Source organism: Festucalex cinctus, chromosome 5 (genome assembly GCF_051991245.1).
Source record: "Festucalex cinctus isolate MCC-2025b chromosome 5, RoL_Fcin_1.0, whole genome shotgun sequence".
Taxonomy (NCBI): Eukaryota; Metazoa; Chordata; class Actinopteri; order Syngnathiformes; family Syngnathidae; genus Festucalex; species Festucalex cinctus.
In genome coordinates, this window is record NC_135415.1 from 28,104,773 (window position 1) to 28,127,058 (window position 22,286).

General features: G+C 37.2%; 1 protein-coding gene across 10 annotated transcripts in view; it reads left to right on the forward strand.

Moving 5' to 3' along the window:
- arvcfb (ARVCF delta catenin family member b) overlaps positions 1-22,286 on the forward strand; it is a 175,801-nt gene that overhangs the window by 58,537 nt on the left and 94,978 nt on the right. For 6 of the 10 annotated variants that reach the window (XM_077521010.1, XM_077521009.1, XM_077521015.1 and 3 more), the window contains 3 exons: positions 7,896-7,995; positions 13,051-13,141; positions 16,925-17,133. In XM_077521010.1, the coding sequence (XP_077377136.1) occupies positions 16,948-17,133 (186 nt within the window). In that variant the 5' untranslated portion in view covers positions 7,896-7,995; positions 13,051-13,141; positions 16,925-16,947. The remainder of the gene's footprint in view (positions 1-7,895; positions 7,996-13,050; positions 13,142-16,924; positions 17,134-22,286) is intronic. The other 4 variants (XM_077521011.1, XM_077521014.1, XM_077521013.1 and 1 more) reach the window with 3 other exon arrangements.

Below are 22,286 nucleotides of genomic sequence, written 5' to 3' on the forward strand. Positions count from 1 at the left end.
CGGTGAGTTGACTGTTATGAAAAATGCATTAATTTGGTATGTATTAAAAGGTGCTTGAGATCTCAAGATGGGTTAAAATCTTCTTAAAAATTCAAAAACTTAACGTAATTTACATGAATTTAACAGTCTCTCTGATTGTGGCAAGTGGATATAATTTTGTGACGCTGTGATGGCACATAATGATTTCTTTATTATTGTAATCCCTCCACACTATATTGAGCAAGAAATGAAAGTGGATGGACGAATGTGTGCGATATGAAGTCACATGTATAATGGAAAATATGGCGACCTTCTGAACCTCACGACTCTGGCCAGACTCTGAAATATCCGGTTAAGGTGAAGGGTAATGCGATTTTTATTAGTTTTTAGGTGAATTAATGTGTATACATTTAAACGCACACATACACGTTTAAAAAAAAAAAAAAAAAAAAAAAAAAAAAGAGAGAGAGAGAGAGAGCAATGATGATAAGACGTTGAATCGGTAAGACTACCGAATGAACAATTCTGAGCTCTCTCTTAGGGGAAAAAAAAAAAAAAAAAAAAGGAAAAAATGGCGTTCCACAAGGTTCAATTCTGAGGCCTCTGTGTTTATCTGCTGGCCTTGGTTCCATCTGAAGAAAACAGCAGTGGTTGTTTTAAAGTGCTCTTTAACTCTTTTACTGCCACACGTTTGGAAAAAACAAACAAAAAAAACACACACAAAAAAAAACCACAGTGCCATTTCGCTGATTACGAGCATTCAGCAGATTCCGTCACATTTCATTGTAATTCCATACACCAACAGCCCATTGAAAAGAGACACAATGCTGCCATCTTCTGGCCAAAGTTAGGTGGTGTTTTTGATTCCACAACCCATTGACCAGGCAGCGCTGCACTTAGACGTTGCTCCGTCCATTTAACAAAAGAAAAGAAAAAAAAAATAAGAATGTAAATGACGTCATTTCACGTTTATGGCAGCATACATTGTGATTTTACTAATCGTTATTAAACGTTTTTGGCAGTCAAGGAGTTAAATATAGAGTTTGAGTGATGGGAGTCAGCATCCTAACTGCATGATTTGCAATGCCAAGTTGATCAACTCTAGTCCAGCACAACTAGCTAGCAAAGACTAAAGGAGCACTTAAGCTGCATGGAGATGGTGACTACAAGACAAAAGGCAGATTTGATAAAAAAAAGGCTAATCTCTCTGTTCAGTTTGTTCATCAGTAAATCCTATACCTATGTCTTGATTTTGAGAAAAAAAAAAAAACTGTTTTATTTTTCAATAAAGAAAGGTTCATGATGGGGTACCTCCAACAAGGATAAGATCCACTTCTGTACACAGTTCTATCATTAAGTTCAACATGGCTTCCGATTGTTTCTAAAATATTCTACTGTTTTCGCAACATCTCATGAGTGGTGACGAGTCGTGATGTGTTTTTTTTGGGGTTTTTTTTAAAGTGCAGAAAATACGATCCAATATCATCTGTCTAGAATGACTGCACATTTCCAAAGCCTTTCTCTTCCCACTTATCACACAAGCCCGTCTGTTTATGTGGACTAATGATGATGGTCTCTAATGTTCTTTTGGAAGAAGCAATTAGCTGCGACTCTCTCCAGACACACGCCGTACAACATATGCAATCGAGTTTTTTTTTCCCCCCTCGCTCTGCTTTCAGCTGAGCCATTACCTGGCGATATAAAGCTGTCTGGGGCTTTGGAGGGAACGCCGAGTGCTTCAAACTGCCTGAAATAATTGCATGAAATTCACTTTTATGACAGTGTAGCATGGGAGTGTTCCAAACGCCATCGATAAGAAATATCAGCCAGCCCTACACATAAAATGTCGAAAAGACAAAAGCAGCTCTACAAGGGTGACGTGCACATCACATCATTTTTTCCCGACTTACACCTCACATATATATATATATTTTTTTTTAGTGAGCTTTTTCTTCAGCACAGGAAATGTGATCGTGAAGACTCAGACCAATTTTGCAGTCCGCTTCCTGATCCAGCAGGCTAGATAACGCCCACTCAACATTTATTATTAATCACAGAATTACTCGGGAGCATTCGCCAAACAATGCAGGTTCAAGGGGAACAAGTCATGACGGAATATTTGTCTGCTCGCCATGTTCTTAGTGTAGATTTACTAGAAACAAGGGAAATTATCTGCCAGTGCCGTAAGATAATTTTACTTACTTGGATTTCTTGAAATAAGAAAAATGTGTAGCTCTATTTTAATCTTAAAATGAGCTTAAAACACTTATTCTAAGCAACAAATTAAATCTTAAAATAAGCTGTATGCACTTATTCTAAGTAACAAAACAAGCAATTAAATCTTAAAATACGGCAAAAACACTTACACTTTTTTAATTGTATTTGGTTTGACTCAAGCTGGGATTGAACCCACAACCTCCGTGTCTAAGGGTCGACACTCTACCACAAAACCACAGAGCTGTTAGCATGTTCACTGGAAAGAGGGAAAATGAGCTTTGTAAGTATGACCAGAAATTTGCTTACAATAAAATGCAACAGTATGTTGTAGGGTTGTTTTAGCTTATTGTGCATAAAAATGAACCAATTTTAAGATTTACCAACGCTAAGTGAGAAATGAGACAAATAATCTTAAAACAAGATTAATAATGTTGGAAATTCTGCTCTTGCAAATTATATAATTCTCAAAACAAGACAAAGAAGACTATGGCTTGATATAAGCATTTAAGTCTAGGATAGATATCTGATTTTTTTTATTTTTTTTTTATTTTTTATTTTTATTTTTGTTTTTAGTGGACATAGACTCTTAGAGCATTTTAGCTTATTATGCGTGAAAATTAACTAATTTTAGGATTTACAAACCAAGAAATAAAAGACAAATAATCTTAAAACAAGATTAATAATCTTAGAAATTCTGCTCTTGTATAGTAAATAATTATCATAACAAGATCATTAAGACTTTATGGCTTGATATAAGTCAGGGGTGTCCAAACTTATTCATTTGAGGGCCACATACAGAAAATCAGAAGGACGCAAGGGCCAAATAATGTTATGAAGAGAAATTGTGTTTAGTCCAAAAACTTGTACAAATAATTTATTTGTGCTTTTGCATATTTAGAAAAATACTTCAGTATATAAACCAATTCATTTGTAATATGGCAATAGGGTTGTGAATTTTTTATTTTAGTTTTTGTTTTGTTTTGAGTTTTGTTTTTTTTAAATTTAGTTAGTTTTAATTAATTTTTAGGGTGTTTTTTTTAAATTAGTTTTAGTTCTTTAATAAATGCTTAATTTTAGGTTAGTTAGTTTCAGTTTTAGTTTTGTGTTTTGTTTTTTACTGTTTATTACTTGTGCGCAATATTTAAAAAACACAATGGGCACGGCGTCATTATTCCGGTTTAAATCAAAATAAATCTACTAAAAATCACATTTAAAATCAACCCCAAAGGCTCATGCATTAAATTAATTACCAAAGACTACAACAAAGGGAATTTTTGCTATAGTTATAGTTAGTTTGATTTTAGTTAATTTTTTAAACATAAAATGTAGTTTCAGTTAGTTTTCTTTTTGTAAAAAGCATCTTCGTTTTTATTTTATTTCGTTAACGAAATTGTTTTTTGGATTTTAATTTTTTCGTTAGTGTAGTTAACTAAAATAACCTTTAATAGCGCCTGTGTTATTCGACACCCTCCCTTCTTACTTTGACCATCTCCAAACATTTTTTGTTTGGATTTTATTTAAACTGAGTCAAATGCCATTTTTAGCATATGTCGCGGGCCACTAAAAAATGGACGGCGGGCCGCAAATGGCCCCCGGGCCGTAGTTTGGACACCCCTGATATAAGTGTTTAAGTCTAGGTTAGATAGCTTAAATTTGCAGTGTACATGCAGATATGAACACATTTTGTTTCAGTATTCTGTCATTGTGATATGTTGACCACAACCGTCCATTGTTGTGATAGTTTCTAGAATCCAAATGATCTTGTCTGGAAAATAAATTGACTGCATATTCTCATCCTTGATCCGCCAAATCATATTCATTGTCGTTATTCGCCCGAGGAAAAATGCTTTGAGACTAAAATGCATTACTGTCACGTCACTTGTCTTTACAGTTTATCGACCTCCAGTGTGTTAAAGTTATTCACTCGCCAAACGATATGAGAGAGTCACTTTCAAGAGCATCGCGTCGCGTTAACGACGCACAAAGAAATGTCCATCAATCTCACCGTCACGGTGGCTTGTTCGTTCGGGGGCATCGCCGAGGCTTGTACCCAAGCAAAGAGAGAAATGTTTCCCTTTTGATGTTGGTACCCGAGATTCAGTGTGCTCAGTGTTGATCCGTCCTTGATGTACACTCAACCCGGCGAAGCGAATTCTACTCTCACGCCAAAGCATGCAGCACCGACGTATGAGATAGCAACTCCTGTATGAATCCACCGATTCTTTTTTTGTGAGCACTAGTATTGGAACATATGTCTGAGGTATCTTTAGTTGCACGTTACATGATTTATGTAAATGATAAAACAGTGCTGAGTGTCTTCTCCCAGCTTTGGTTTGTGTCTAAGCAGGCTAAGGTGTAACCAACATCAGAAAGCAGAAAGCTGTCAATGGGTGAAAAACAAGTTCTTATGCAGCTGGGAAAATAATGTCAAATCAATTAGAGCCTTTGCACAAACATTGGTCGTCATCAGCATGCAACAATTTGGACTGTCCTGAAGAAGAAATAACCACTAAGTAACATTCAGTGAAAACTCCTGACTAACAGGGGGAAAAAAAAAATCAGGTTTATTTTGATATTCCCCAATCTTTGTGAAGTAACTGGAATACTGCATAAGAAATTTTTTTGAAAAAAAAAAAAAAAAGGTTTCATTTTATGATGTGTCCACTACAGAGGACATTTTTTAAAACTTAATTGCTAGGCTCAAATACAGTTAAAATAATTCAAACAATACTTTAACGTGTTCTTAAGAGTCTTATAGAAAACATGCCAACAACATTTAAAGCCTAAATTTGTTCAATAAAAAGTGTTGTTCCTTAAAAAGTGCTTGTGCTGAGGGAAGCCATTTTCTTTTATGATGCAATCAAAGCTAGCAAAGCCCCACCTCCTGCACATTTGGTATCATTGGAAAGCTCTGAATGTCCTCTATAGAGCACAAAAGGAGTTAATACAATCATATTCACTGGGTGAGAGATATTCAGGTTTAAAAAAAAAAAGGTCCACTACAGAGGACAAATTTGAATTGCTGGTAGTCAGGAGGTTACGACGACATCAGCAAGTACGTACATCAGCAACAACCTCCAGAGTAAAGGATGAAGGTCATAAACAGACAGAAAAATGTCATAGCTTGGCCTTGCTCGACCTCCCCTGGGATGTTTTCGCGAATTTCATTGGATAACACAGATAGATAGATAGATAGATAGATAGATAGATAGATAGATAGATAGACATATGCATGCAAATGAGGCAATCATCATTCAACGGCGCAGTTGATCCGGCGTTTGGGTTGTCAGCTTTGTTTGGGGTCATCAAAGGCAGCCGAGCCAGTGTTGCGTATGTACGTCAGAATCGGTTGTCCCGTGGCAAGAAGCATCAAAATTCATTTGTGCTCCGGTATTGTCATGGCTCGTTTTCTCTCCCAGTCCCTGTGATGTTGATATTTCTCAGACACTGCCAGTGCGAAACCAAAGGTCAGGCTGCGCATCAGTTTGTCCAAGCAAGTGTTGCCTCGTTATTAGGAATTATTTATTGAAGAGAAGTGGAAAAATACACATCTGGCGTATTTGTATGTATTACGATGGATTGCTTCAGGGGAGATTTGTCCGTTGAAAAATGTTTTTTTCTCGTGTTTGTATTTTGTCAGCAAAACGCCGTATCTGCTGCAACAGAATGAAATTCCACATGGGAGAGAAAACTTGCTACAACAGCAAAACTGGTTTCGTTTTTTTATTTTTTATTTTTTTTATTTTTTTACCACTAGTACTCAGAGAAGAGAGAATCATAAGTGTTGTTTCGCTGTATTGGGAACAAACAATAACTGAACAAGTTTACGCAGAAAGCTGATTGTCGTCACTTTTGTCAAGTATCAACAACATTGGATACAGATTAATGAGTGAAATGTTTTGAGACGATGATACTCGATAAAGGTATAATTTTCACTCAAGTCAAATTGATGTGTCCATGCATTTCAGGGGGCGGCCATTTTGTCACTTGTTGGTTGCTGACTGGAAATACCGTCACAGTAGCTCACCTGTTTTCTGAAGGTGAGCCATGATTGGTCGTTACCTGGGCCCCGGGCAACTGCAAAATGGTCGCCCCTTTAGATGAAGAAAAGAAAAAACAGGTGAATTTTGACGCTTAACTCATATTCCACAAATGCAATATTAATCAGAATGTCGTGTTTAGACTAGTGGGGGCACATACAACATATTATTAGAAAGAACATTTTTGGGTTGACTTCCTCCTTAATTATCCATCCATCCATCCGTCCATCCGTCCATCCATCGGATTGTGGATAGATGGATGGATATCCATCTATCCACAATCCATCCGTCCGTCCATCTATCCACAATCCATCCTCCGTCCATCCATCCATCCATCCATCCATCCATCCATCCATCCATCCATCCATCCATCATCCATCCATCCATCCATCCACCCATCCATCCATCCATCCATCCATCCATCCATCCATCCATCCATCCATCCATCCATCCATCCATCCATCCACAATCCATCCGTCCGTCCATCTATCCACAATCCATCCTCCGTCCGTCCATCCATCCATCATCCATCCATCCATCCATCCACAATCCATCCGTCCGTCCATCTATCCACAATCCATCCTCCGTCCGTCCATCCATCCATCCATCCATCCATCCATCCATCTATCCACAATCCATCCGTCCGTCCATCTATCCACAATCCATCCTCCGTCCATCCATCAATCCATCTGTCCGTCCATCCGGCCGGCCGTCTGTCCGTCCATCCATCCATCCATCCATCCATCCATCCATCCATCCATCCATCCATCCATCCATCTATCCATCTATCCACAATCCATCCGTCCGTCCATCTATCCACAATCCATCCTCCGTCCATCCATCCGTCCATCCATCCATCCATCCATCCATCCATCCATCCATCCATCCATCCATCCATCTATCCACAATCCATCCGTCCGTCCATCTATCCACAATCCATCCTCTGTCCGTCCATCATCCATCCATCCATCCATCCATCCATCCATCCATCCATCCATCCATCTATCCATCTATCCACAATCCATCCGTCCGTCCATCTATCCACAATCCATCCTCTGTCCATCCATCCGTCCATCCATCCATCCATCCATCCATCCATCCATCCATCCATCCATCCATCCATTTTCTTGACCGCTTATTCCTCACAAGGGTCGTAGGGGGGGTGCTGGCGCCTATCTCAGCTGGCTTTGGACAGTAGGCAGGGTACACCCTGGACTGGTTGCCAGCCAATCGCTGGGCACAAATGTGTCTAATAATGGTCAATTGGTCGTATAATATGTTGCTCTACAACAATTTTACTTTCTCCTGGGAACATCTTAAAACTTAAATAAAACCTGCTGCAGTCGAAAATGATCCCTTACAAGTGCTCATCATCAAAAATGTGGCCTTTAAACTGACTTTTAGCTAAAACAAGCAAGCTATTAGGAACAATACAAATGATAAAAAAAAAATACATATTTTACAATTCACATTTACAAATCAATGAAAAATGTGCATTATTCTCTTTATTTTTCACAAAGAGTATTTGTGTGTTATTTCGTAGCCGGTGAGCAAACTGTGCCGGGATGAACCAATTGTGAATCGTATACGAGCTATTTCTTAAAAATGTGGAGTCAGCAAGTTGGCTGCATACTTAATTCCAATGTCGTTTTATTTTAGTCACAGATCTCCCCTGAGAGACGAAACAATCAAGTCCAATCTATCAGCCTCGCCTTTCCTTGTTCCACTTGCGGCGTGACGGCGCTCGCCGACATCAAAGGTACCGCCGCCGCTGCCTTCACACCTCCAGCCTCCGTTAATCACTTGGTTCAGCTCATCATTGCAGCAATTATATTTCCTGACAGTGTTTTTGGTTTAAACATCCAACACTTGCGTTTCCTCTGGGGATTGAGTCACTTTGCTAGTTAGCCGCTTGTTGACTGTTAATTTCAATGCGTTTGTTTTATCCCTCCAAGAAACATTTGAATGTTTCATTACAATTACAATGTGGTGAATATCAGTTGAAGCATGTTGTGGTTCTATTTATTTATAATAAGCTTTTCAATGTGCCCCGACTGTCAAACAAGTCAGACTGCGAGTCAGATTTATTAAGAGACTCGTTGTAATTGCAATTTGTATGCAAAACAATGTTGCTGTTGACACCAAACTTAAGGATACATATTCTACAATTACAAACTGATGAGGATAAGCGGTTCAGATAATGAATGAATGGATGGATATGCAGTATGCCAATCATGACTCACATTTATAATGATGAAAATGAACATGTGATTTGTTCTATATTAAGTTTGTAAACAATATCAAGGAAATTGTGCTTTGACTAAAGAGCAATAATTCACATTTAAAATCACTTAGGCTCGGTGATTTTGAAGTTGTGCTCGTGCAGCATTTTTTTTTTTTGCATTTGACCCTTTTTGTAAGTGAAGAATAGAGACTCTTCAAAGAGAGTATATTATGCTATCGCAGCACGACAGACATGTCAATCTCATTGATGAGCGATTGCACCTTTTTTGAGAAACTGTTACAAAGTGTTGCGTCAATCGTATTTAACACAAAAGCCTGAATTCTCTTTGTGAGAATGTGAACGTGTGAATTGGAAAACAAGAAGCATTTGAGGTTTACGAGTCAACGTTATTTTGTTTTTCTAATAAATAAATTATTATTATTATTATTATTATTATTATTATTATTTTATTATTATTATTATTATTATTATTATTATTATTATTATTATTATTATTATTATTATTACTAGTAATAATAATAATAATAATAATAATAATAATAATAATAATAATAATAATAATAATAAGAAGAAGAAGAAGAAGAAGAAGAATTCAATCTCTGGTGTAATAACCTTATTTATTGATTGATTGAATTATTATTTTTTTTAATTAGATTTTTATTATTATCAATATTAATTCAATCTCTGGTGTAATAACCTTATTTATTGATTGATTGAATTAGAATTTGTATTTTTCATTTTATTTTTATTACTATTATTATCATTATTAATTCAATATCTGGTGTAATAACCTTATTTATTGATTGATTGAATTATTTTTTATTTTATTATCTGTTCTCATTGCTGGACATGTAAATTTCCCAGAGGGAGCCATCCCAAAGGGATCAATAAAGTCAAGTCTAAGTAAAAAAATAAAAATAAAAAAAATAAAAAATAAAATTCAATTAGGGTCAAAATTGAAATATATCCCAACCTACTATTTTGGGTTCATAATTGTACGTCCGACTCCAGTTGAGTCAGCGCCTCAGCAAACAGAAAAATGCCAACCTTGCTTGCCAATGTGAAAGTGATTACAGTAAAGCAAGAAATCAATACATACGCGTAGAAAGTAGTACGGCAATACATGATCATCATGAACTGTTCTCGTGATGACTAATAATAGTTTGTTTTGACGTAATCAATGCCTTTTCTGTATTGTAGTGGTGTCCATGTGTGAGATTTCCCTCTTCTCTTTCTCCTCCAGTGTGTCCTTGTAAATGCGCATGTACGGAAGCCCAAAGTCAACCAACAAGAGTATTCCGTGTTTACGCCAAAGGGAGAAAGCGAGAATAAAACTGTATGAAAAAAACATGAATTCCCATGTCAATGGGAGATTCGCTCGAGTTCCATCAAATCCCAACACAGCCTTAATTTTGATGAAAAGATTTCGCTCCTCATTTGTAAAATCCTTTTACATGAAAATGAAGACCTGAAAACAAGAATTGCATTTCTAAAATTTCTGCTAGATTAGATAGCTGTAATGACACAGAATCGTATCAAGATGTATTTTCTATGAATAAAGTATGAATTATTGTAATGCAAAGTTTCCCTCTGACTGCTGTGGCAGAGAGTTTTTTTTTTTTTTTTTTAATTATTCTATAGATGAGATTAAACCTTCCGTAAAATTCTAGAGGTGCAGAAACTCCACTGTACTCATATATTAATTAAATGTATTTATGCCTCGAGACCACTTTCAACTAAACCGCTTGTCTTTGTAGTGGAAATAATCTGTTTCTCTTTTTTTTGCCTTTGATGAGACGACACACAAACTGTCCACAAATGATATGCATTCCTTCTGTTTCTTCTACTTTTAGTTACATTTAACTCTTTGACCGCCAAAAACGTATGCTAAAATCCAAATGAGTGCCGCCATAAACGGTAATTGACGTTTACTAAGTTTTTTTTGTTTGTTTTTTTAATCAATGGGTAGTGCAACGTCTAAGTGGAGCACTGCCTGATCAATGGGTTGTGGAATCAAAAACACCCACTAACTATGGCCAACAGATGGCAGCATTGTATATCATTTCAATGGGCTCAAGGTGTATGAAATTACAATGAAACATGACGAAATAGAAGATTTTCAACGATGACGTGAATGATCAAAGTCTTTGTCACTTTAAATCTAATTCACGAAGTGTCACTAAACAAAAAAATACAGTATTAGTGTCAAAGTCACTGTCGTGCAAAAAATCTTGACAAAAAGCTCGTTTTCTCCATTTTGTTTTTCTATTTTCGCGTATGTTACTCAAATTAGCCCAAACACTTTTTTTTTTTTTTTATGTTTATGTAGTCGTAGTGCACAATATTTTGTTTACCATGAAAGATGAGTGAAAATGCTCAAAATCAGCTTTTTATTTTATTTTTTATTTGTTTTATTTTTTTATTTTTTAATCCTTGGCTAGTTTTGAACATCTGCTAATGTAAAGCTAAAAAAAAAAAAAAAAAAAAAAAAAAAAAAGATGTTCCAGAAGCATACTGGAAATCTTCAAATGCTCGTCCTTGTGCTATTTCAGTATGCTTGATATAATGCTCTTTAACTCATTTTCTCCCAATAACGTGTAAATACGTTTTTTTTCATGTTTTAAGTGTCCCAAAGACGTACTTATACGTTTTTTTATTTTTCATTTTTTTTAATGCTAAAGCATACAGAAGGCTTTGATGCAGCCTCTCAACTGCAAAGAACGGTTGCAGAAATGGTAGTTATTACACAAACGGCCAGCAGGTGGCAGCAGAGCAAAGGAGATCAACCAGGGCCATCTAAAAAAAAAAAGCTCAATTACTTACAATTTTGAATAGATTTGTGAAAACTGACAAAACTTAGCTCTCTTCTAATGCTAATTGCTGCAAAACGGAAACAAACAGAAACATACTTTTTTTCCTGATGAAAGAGGAGACTTTAATCTTTCCTTTGATAGGTTCCATGTTTTTATAGCAATTGAGCACAATATTATGTGGGCCTTGCAAAATCAGTCAAAATTCAGTAAAACAGCCGGGAGCGAACGCGATTGCTTCTGTGAAAATGGCTGGGAGTGAATGAGTTAATGATCAAAGGCGTGAGGCGTAACTGACATGCTGACATGTCTGCCATGGTATCCTCCTTATGATACAGTATATATAGCATGCAGTGGCTATATTGACCTTCCTTCTCCTTGACACGTTACAAAGTACCACAGTTCCTATTTGTATTTGCAATCAACATCAGCTGTGGTATTTCATTACCACATTACCGTTTCTAATTAGAGCAAAGATTTAAAGCAAATAATTCAATCACCTGGATGTGCAGTGTTTTTTTTTCCCCCCTCTCGTCATGATTTGCTTTGGAGGAAGAGTGAAGAAAGACACCAGATAAGTATTAAAAAAAAAAAAAAAAAAAAAAAAAAAAAAAAGCAGCCGTAGAAGTGAGCAACAAACATCAAAGAAGGATTTTGAACTTTAAAGGGGAAATGGACTTTGTGCTTCCCATGTCTTATCCTGAAAAATGAATCCTATTTATGCATACAAACACATACACATAGGCACCTCCCACAACCACACCTAAAAAAAAAAAAACCTGCCTGTTTGAAAATGCAATGGCTTTAACTGCATTAATAAACTTGAACTTGAATGTTCTCAAATTTGTGTCTATCTTAGTTGCTTTCATACAACGTGCACGCTAAATTGCACTTATTTAACCAAACCTGCAACTAGGGGTGTGCTCAAAAAAATCGATACGGCAATATATCGTTGCAGGCCTCGTTACAATACACGTATCGATACACAGGCGTCAGAATCGATATTGCTCGTTAACTTTAAATAGGCAGTTAACGTTTGCCTTTGCAGTTTGCATTTTACCTAAAACATAAAAACCAGCAGCGTCTTTGAAATTAATTGCCTTCAATTAATGCAAAATTAGCTCAAATGAGTTAAGTGTATAATGCATATGTTTAACTCATTCACTCCCAGCCGTTTTCACAGAAGCAATCCCGTTCGCTCCCAGCTGTTTTACTGGATTTTGACTGATTTTGCAAGGCCCACAGAATATTATTTTGTTCAATTGCTATAAAGTCATGGAGCCTATCAAAAGAAAGATTAAAGTCTCTTCTTTCATCAGCAAAAAAAAAAAAGTATGTTTCTATCCGTTTCCGTTTTGCAGCAATTAGCATTAGAAGAGAGCTGAGTTTCATCAGTTTTCACAAATGTATTCAAAATTGTAAGTAATTGAGCTTTTTTTCTACATGGCCCTGGTTGATCTCCTTTGCTCTGCTGCCATCTGCTGGCCGTTTGTGTAATAACTACCATTTCTGCAACCGTTCTTTGCAGTTGAGAGGCTGCATCAAAGCCTTATGTATGCTCTAGCATAAAAAAACAACAACCCAAAAAACGTATAAATACGTCTTTGGGACACTTACAACATTAAAAAAAAACGGATTTACACGTTATTGGGAGCAAATGAGTTAAAAATGTATTGTGTTGTTGCAGTTCAAACCTGATTTAACTTCCACCTTTTTCTCTTTTGTCTCCCCTTTGTTGTTCCTTTGCTTTATTTCCCAGCTCTTTCTCATTCTAGCTGTCATCCCTCTGTTTTTTGTTAGAGTTGGGGGATGAGTGTTGCCTAACAGCGATCAGCCTGCATATCTACTAGGTCTGTATTGTTGTCGACCGGTATTTCCAAACCCATTTATTGCCACCTCAATATCATTCCACCGCATTGGTGAAAGATATCAGCGTTTGCGTGTGCGTGACGGTGACATGCGCTCGGGCTTGCGAGCGATTTATCTGGAAATCGCGAGCTTATGACAGTATATGTGATATGAAGCCAAAATATGTGTCTGAACGGCTGTGGGAAGCCTGCAATGTGTTGGATTCGGGCCTGCGGCGCTTGCTCGCATGTCAGAATGCATTACAGTTTTGTGCATGACCATAAGGAATGACAGGTTCGTTTCCCCATCGCGGCTCAGATTGTTCATTTGCAGGAATGAATGAATTCATCGTCATCTTTAGTTGAAAAAACAGGTTCATCCTCCCAAAAAAACTTTGTCTCGATTTTGACAAGAGTTGCCTTTTCACACGTGCAGCACAAGACTGAAAAGGACAGCACAGTACCTAATATAATAATAATAATAATGTAAAGGAAAGCTATGACCTTCTGTATAGCATACAGGACTTCAAATATGGTTATGTTGCTGATTTGTAACTCAATCACAACTACCCTGTTCCTTGTTTTTACTCGGGCAATTGTCCCAGAACTCAAAGTTCTTGAATCTTTTTTATTATCTCAATAAAACTCTATTTTTCACATTTGTGTGTAGAATAGTCTTCCCCTTAATTTTTGTTTTGTTTTGCTGTTTCATGAAAACCAGTAGTCACAAAACCACATTGTGTTCCAGCCTTTGACCACATCTACCTTTTAACAGCATCAGTTTTTACTTTTAAAGGCTATGAAAACCAAGACAGCAGAGATACAATTTATTAGCAAGGCATTTCAATGTGTTAACGAATTTGTCCAGGCGTTTACTGCCATTGACGACTGTGGACGTCAAAGATGCATTTTAACGTGGTTGGTAGTAAAGGAGTTAATTCCACACAAAGCCCGCATACATTTGGGGTAATTTTATGTTAGAAGCTTAGTGGCAACAGTTTGGGGTGTTAAAGGACTATTTCTTGTACCTTATGAATGTGCCCTAGCGCACCAAACATTGCCCATTATAGGAGTCATTCCCAATTTGGGTGGCATGGCACCCGAGTGTACAGTGAGGGGTCCCGTGGGAAATTATCCAATCCCATTTAATGATCCCCAAAAAATTACAAATTAATTTTGTGTTCACCTTTCTATGTCAGTCAAATTAAATGATCTTCCATTCGATAGCAGAAGGCACAATAAAGCTTTTTTTTTTATCCACTTGTTGCCATTCATTCAACAGTTTAAGTCTGTGAATAAATCAATTTTGGATCACAAATTCTACTTATCTCAGTATTTTTGTTTGGTGATGAAGCAGCGAGATCTGTCATGTTTACAAACTGTACTTTGGCTAAATAAAGGCTGGGAAATACTCAGCGAGTACTTTTCAAGTACTCGAGTACTCGTGACGCAGTCGAGTACAAGCGAGCGATGGCAGAGGGGGAAGACGTTAAGTGAGTCCTCCTTGCCTGTAAGTGGCGCTAGCTAGCTTGCAGCAGTTTTTCACCAAAACTTCACCGGTTTGGAAATATACTTCAAAATTGTGAATCTTAAACTAAAAGAGCATTTTTGTGTTTTATTTTGAGCGTTAAGACTATTGAAGAGTGACTGTGCTGTTTTTTTTAAATATATATATTTGTTTAAAAATATCTTTTAGTGACTTTTTTTTTATTTGTCAAAATGTACTACTGGTATCGGCAGTTGTTATCGGTATCGGTGAGTACTGAGGGTCTGTGTATCGGTATCGGTGTGAAAAAAAGTGGTATCGAACATCCCTACTCAGCGCTACTGTTAGGGCCAAATATGAGCACCAATTATTACCACGCTGCCTAACCAGTGATATCTGCCATCTAGTGGTGAATGGTTATATTACAAGTTTAAACTATAAAGTGGACCCTAGCTGTTTGTGGAGGATAGGAAAAATCCATGGACAATTGACGCCCATTAAAATACTTTGGAGAATTATTATTATTATTATTATTATTGTTGTTGTTGTTGTTGTTGTAAACCCAAAAACATGAACAAAATAACAACAATAAAAAATAAAAGCTGATAAACTTACGTCATGCATTTTTTTCATGAAAAAGAGGTCTTGGCCTTGGCTCCCGCAAATATTGGGGAAAAAAACAAAACAAAAAACAATCAGTGAATATTTGAATCTGCGGGTGCCGAACAGCGGTATACAGGGGATGGATTAATTTGGTGTGATATTATTATTATTATTATTATTATTATTATTATTATTATTATTATTATTATTATTATTATTATTATTATTATTATTATTTCAATCTCTGGTGTAATAACCTTATTTATTGATTGATTGAATTCTTATTCTTCATGTTATTATTATTATTATTATTATTATTATTATGATTATTATTATTATTATTTTTATTATTATTATTATTATTATTTCAATCTCTGGTGTAATAACCTTATTTATTGATTGATTGAATTCTTATTTTTCATTTTATTATTATTATTATTATTATTATTATTATTATTATTATTATTATTATTATTATTTCAATCTCTGGTGTAATAACCTTATTTATTGATTGATTGAATTCTTATTCTTCATGTTATTATTATTATTATTATTGTTATTACTATTATTATTATTATTATTATTATTAATTCAATCTCTGGTGTAATAACCTTATTTATTGATTGATTGAATTCTTATTTTTCATTTTATTATTATTATTATTATTATTATTATTATTATTATTATTATTATTATTAATTCAATCTGTGGTGTAATAACCTTATTTATTGATTGATTGAATTCTTATTTTTCATTTTATTTTTATTATTATTATTATTATTATTATTATTATTATTATTATTATTATTATTATTAATTCAATCTCTGGTGTAATAACCTTATTTATTGATTGATTGAATTATTTTTTATTTTATTATCTGTTCTCATTGCTGCTGGACATGTAAATTTCCCAGAGGGAGCCATCCCAAAGGGATCTATAAAGTCAAGTCTAAGTCTAAGTCTAAGTCTAAGTCTAAGTAAACACTTCACATGACTCCTACAAGACTCGTTAATGATGTAGCTGTAAAGGGGCGAGGCCATGTAAAGATCGTTTGGGAATGACAAATTATTCGAAATCATAGAGATATCACACATATATCTTCAAGGGAGAATGTAAAATAATCTTCACCTGAAGTTTGGCTTTGCTACGCATGTGTGAACGGGCCCCAAGTGTGTGATGTTTAATTCCCTTTATTGTGCCAGCAACTGGTGAATTATGCTTCCATTTTGTTCGAGTGACATTTCGTCAAAACCTTACACTTTGTCTTAATTAGCAAATGGGCCTCAAACTTCAGAACGCAAACACATAATTGGCACCCAGCAGAGTACCCTCATTAATGTCTGCTGTTGTGGGCTTTGTGAATCCTCGATAACCCCACACAGGCCTTCTCCTTTGTGCAGAGAATTTACGGTAGGTTTTTTTCCCTTTTGGCACTGGTGTCAGAAAAGTGCAAATGAAAGAGATTGGCGGTGCAATGAACCCCGACATCCAGTTTAATTGTTTCAGTTTAATATGCCATGTTGGTGCTCTTTTGAGGATTAGCCAAAACCTTGTGCGGGAAGTACAATCTCCAATGGCTAAAATGTTGCCGTTGTTTGACTGAAAAGTGAGTCATGCTTCTGGGTCTGGGTGTCTTTATTGATCTGGTACCCCTCCTTTCCTTTCCCTTCTCTCCCTCCTTGACCTGAACGACCAGGACAAGTACAACTAACACTACACATGGAGGACTATGAGGTTCGCTCAGCCGCCAGCATCCTGGCGTCCGTGAAAGAACAGGAAGCTCGTTTTGAGCAGTTAACCCGAGCCCTGGAGGAGGAGCGTCGCACCCTGCAGCTCGGGCGGGCCAATGCGCCTCCCAACCCGCCCAGCAGCCAACCGTTAGCATGGCAGCAAGTTGTGATGCAGGTAAATTATGTGGAGCATGCTGGAAGCATCCCTCTCGTCTGTTTCGACCGCGCCGCAATCTCACCCAGCAAACTCCTCCCGGAGACATTTCGCTCTCTGTTCCATCTCAGCGAACTCATTCCATCATCATGTTGGGTCCTCATCGGCGGGAATCAAGACCACAGTTTTGTTCACGTTTTGGCATTTGGAGGCATCTATTTTAGGGATAGACCGATTATCGGCTGGGCCGATTATCGGCGCCGATATTCAGCATTTTGTGAAATATCGGCATCAGCCATTTTGAAGAATCATATGGCCGATAATAGATCCAATTTTTTTTTTTTAAGTGTTAACTTCAGGGAACTAATTTAAATGTAAATTAAAAAAAAAATAATATATATATATATATATATATATATATATATATATATTCATTTTTGTCGACCCTGGGAACTCTCTGCACCTTCTGTTTTTGATTGAAATTAAAACTAAGATAAGTAAAAATTTAATACTTTGGATATTTTGAAATTTTGGAAGACTTTTATTTTGTGTAGAAAATAATTGTTTGTTTTTATTTAACTTTTGAAAACATGCTACTGCGCCTGGGAGATCCAAGAACTTGTCTATTGACTAAGATTTTGAAGGGAAAAAAAAAAAAAAAATATATATATATATATATATATATATATATATATATATATATATATATATATATATATATATATATTTTTTACGAACCCTAGAAGTTGCTCAACAAACATATTCCTTTAAATTAAAAAAAAAAATCGAAAAAGATAAGAGCTGGACTTTGTAGTTTTTCCAAATTTTGATGTCCCTTTTTTTTAGTGAAAATGAGTATCGGCTCCAAATATCGGTTATCGGCATCCTTCACTACTAATAATTGGTATCGGTATCGGGCCCGAAAAAACCTTATCGGTCTATCTCTAATCTATTTACGTCGCTGTCCTGGATGTTGTGTGTGTTGCCTTTTTTGAGGCAAAGTGATCCTGCCTCTCCTTCTTGCTTCCTCGTCTAAGCTGCTGCTTGACATCCAATTCCATCTCCGTTCACCTTCTGGTCTTTGATATTGTCTGGCGGTGTCGGTGATTGAATGCGGCCTTTCATCCTGGCCGGGGCTCCTCTGCTGACTGTATGCGCAAGTGCAGGAAATGTAAGTTGGACGAATGAGACAGCTGTAATCTTCGAAAAATGTCAACAGACACATCAGCAGATTGATTATGACACTTAAAACCTCTGCTGGGAGAAAGTATCTACCTTTGTTAACTCATTTACTCCCAATATATATATATATATATATATATATATATATATATATATATATATATATATATATATATATATATATATATATATATATATATATATATACTTTTTTTTTTTTTTTAATGTTCTTAGTGTCCCAAAGACGTATTCATACTTTTTTTTTCATTTTTAGCATATGTCACGGGCCACTAAAAAATGGACGGCGGGCCGTAAATGGCCCCCGGGCCGTAGTTTGGACACCACTGCTTTAATGACTTCCAGAGTGAAGAAACGTACAAACTAATTGATGAGAGCTCACTCTTTGACGATTCTACTAATGCATGTGCTTCTTTTTTTCCACCATTTTTCTTTGGACATTCCGATTGCCCGTAATGAATTTTTGCACAGAGCCTTTCAGACGGCACGTTTTAATAAGCAGAAATCAAAAGCAATTTGTTTGCACAGCACCTGCAGTGCTCAGATGCAGCACGGTTATTTGCGGTAAAAGTGGAAAGGGCATTTATTATTGATAAATTAAGACCTTCATAAATGATTATACTTACCTTACATTTGCCTGAGGGCATATTTTGTTAATGGTGTGTGTCTACGTTGACGCTGAAGGGCCTCACATAGTGAAGAAGGAAAAGGTGAACGCGTTAATCTTGAACCCAATAACATTTCAATACTCAACTACCAATATTGTATTGAATGTGTACCATACTGGATATTTGCACAACTTGTGCTTGAAAGGGGGAACTCTATGTAGGCGGTTCAAATGTTAAGATTTACAGTCTGTGAATTGTACTTCCTACTCACATTTTCCTACACCATCACACTTACCGTGATTCACATATAAACTCCAAGGAGGTACAAATAGCAACAAAATTAAAGCAAGAATACATTCTTTATGGCATCTCGAGTGAAAACAAAGTACTCTGATTAATATTGTGTTTATGGTAAGAATTAAACGGAACAATTCACCATTGCAAAGGCAGCGCCATGTTTGGCAAAATCATTTTCAGCTGCAGACCGGAAGTGAGGTTGAAGGTGTACTCTTAACAAGGGTCGCGGGGGGTGCTGGAGTCTATCCTAGCCGGCTTCGGGCAGTAGGCGGGGTACACCCTGCCTCGCTGTTTTCTAGGTTTGGTCATGTGACATTCAAAAGCTGAGCTGTGATTGGTTACCTGAGCCCTTGTGATGTCATTTTCAGTCGACAGCAAGTTGCAAAATGTGTTTTTAAAGGTACTAATTGTACATGGAAAATAATGAAAATATCAAATTTATTATACGCAAAATATTAACTCATTCATTCCCAGCCATTTTCACAGAAGGAATCCCGATCGCTCCCGGCTGTTTTACTGAATTTTGACTGATTTTGCAAGGCCCACAGAATATTGTGTTCAATTGCTATAAAAGCATGGAACCTATCAAAAGAAAGATTAAAGTCTCTTTTTTCATCAGGAAAAAAAGTAAGTTTCTATCTGTTTCCGTTTTGCAGCAATTAGCATTAGAAGAGAGCTAAGTTTCATCAGTTTTCATAAATCTATTTAAAATTCCAAGTAATTGAGCTTTTTTTCTAGCTGGCCCTGGTTGATCTCCTTTGCTCTGCTGCCACCTGCTGGCCCTTTGTGTAATAACTACCATTTCTGCAACCGTTCTTTGCAGTTGAGAGGCTGCATCAAAGCCTTCTGTATGCTCTAGCATAAAAAACAAAACAAAAAACGTATAAATACCTCTTTGGGACACTTAAAACATTAAAAAAACGTATTTACACGTTATTGGGAGCAAATGAGTTAATGTTTGACTGCCAAAAATGGCTAAATAAGTCAAGTATCCCTTTAAATTGTACGAGATGGCCGAGCTTTCAGTCTCCGCTCAAACTCATCAACAAAGGTCAGCTTTATGTACAACAAACTCTCAATCATGTCTTTATTGGTCTTGCTTTGTGCTTTCTGGTGTACACTCATGTCGGACCAACGAGACACCATTACCAAACCCTTCCCAGAAAGTTGAGCATGAAGTTCTGACTGGTCACTGAAAATCTTCGGGATCAGTTAGAGCGGAGACTGAGAGCCAATTGTGATGATTTTTTTTCCTCATTCGTGCCATTTGAACAATTTATGAATCAATGCAAAGAACATGTTCATGCTATACCATTCTTTGTAATCCATCAGAATTATTTCAGTCAGGCACCCCATTAGCATCTTTGGCGTAATCATCAAAAAGAGATTCAGTGACACAGATCAAAAACTGTTTTGGCTCTTCAACCATTGACAGTCGCTGCATGCGAGCACTCATCGTAAGACAGCCTTTCTTCATTTGACATTGCACTCGCCTTTGCAAATTGATTTTCGCCCGAAGGTGCGTCATAATCAAGGCTTTGAAAGATCAAGCGATGTATTATGAGAGGTTCTATGTGTGCCGATAGACAGACGAGACACAGACAGTCCCGTCGTCCCTGTGAGGCTGAGGGAGAAGGTGACCTCATTTCCACCAGACGCCTCATCTCCCCCATCTCGTGCCGCGCCCATTGATAAGAAAACACGGGATAATTTCATGCATCGTGGTTATCATAAACTGTTGGTTTAGCTTTTTTAAGCGTTATTATTCAGCAGGCTTCTGGCACTGCGGAGCTTCTATCATCTTGTTGTCTGAGCGGAGTGGGAAGTTTTCAAAGACTTTTCGGCTTTAGAAGGGAGTGAAGGCAGCGCGGCGTTTGATCAGTGTTGCCGTCTGTGCTGAGGATGTGCGGACCCCAACCCTTGCGATGATGGCACTGCAGCACTCAGGCAACAATCGGCCCAGTCGCCCTCCACCCACTTTCATCTCCACACAGCCCCCAGCCCCGTCTAGGCACAATGCATACAAAGGGCTGAGGGTGATATAGTGACAGAAGATCTATCCTTCCACTGGCTGGGCCTGGGAGACCTTGTACCCTCATAAATCAGCTTCTTAACAATGAGCCTTAGTTCCCCCCCCCCTGCTCTCTTTTTCTATTCCTTCTCTATCTCGACGCTGTTTCCCCCTCACTGTGCCATCAGGAACCTTCTCGCCCTCCATAAACACCCTAATTACCTTAGTGTGAAAGTGGCTCCTTTGTTTATTTTTTCACCTCACACTGTTCCCAAGGTCCTCCTTTGCACTTTTTTTTTCTTTTTTCTTATACTGCTGTTATGTGGAGTAGCTGGTGGAGAATGCCAAGAATGTTGCTGCTTGGTTCTCTTGCTTCCATACAAAACACCTACTTATGGCTGCACAATTAGTTTAAAGTGTATCCAAAGGGAAGTGAAAAGGGAAGGTTTGATTAAGTGTAGGCTCGGTCAGTGTTAACTTAAAGGCCCAGTATGCCGGTTTCACTCAGGAAAATGTACTTTTTAAATACAGGATGTACACACTTTAACTTTCTCTCAGTCTACACATCTGGGTTTATGTTAATCTTTGGTGGTGATTTCGTCCTAAGCGGGACGTTTCTGTGGAAAGACGGTGTTTACACCCCTCCAGCCAATCGCAGAGCGGGGGGGGGGGGGGGGGGGGGGGCGTGTCGCAAACGGGGCCGGGCGAACGTGTTAGCTGCGTGACGTCACTCCCACGGCAATTTGAAAGTACACACGGATTTTGTTTTTCACTCACTCATTCACACATGTAAGCTTCTGTGAGTGAGGGAAAAAAAATAATAATAATCCATGTGTCCCCCCCACCCCCACCCCCCGCTCTGTGTTTGGCTGGAGGGGTGTAAACACTGTCTTTCCACAGAAACGTCCCGCTGTTTACAAAACAAACACAAAATGGCAAAATACAGACTGGGGGTGTGGGGGTATAGGATGAAATCACCACCAAAGATGAACATAAACCCAGATGTGTAGACTGAGAGAAAGTTAAAGTGTGTACATCCTGTATTTAAAATGTGCATT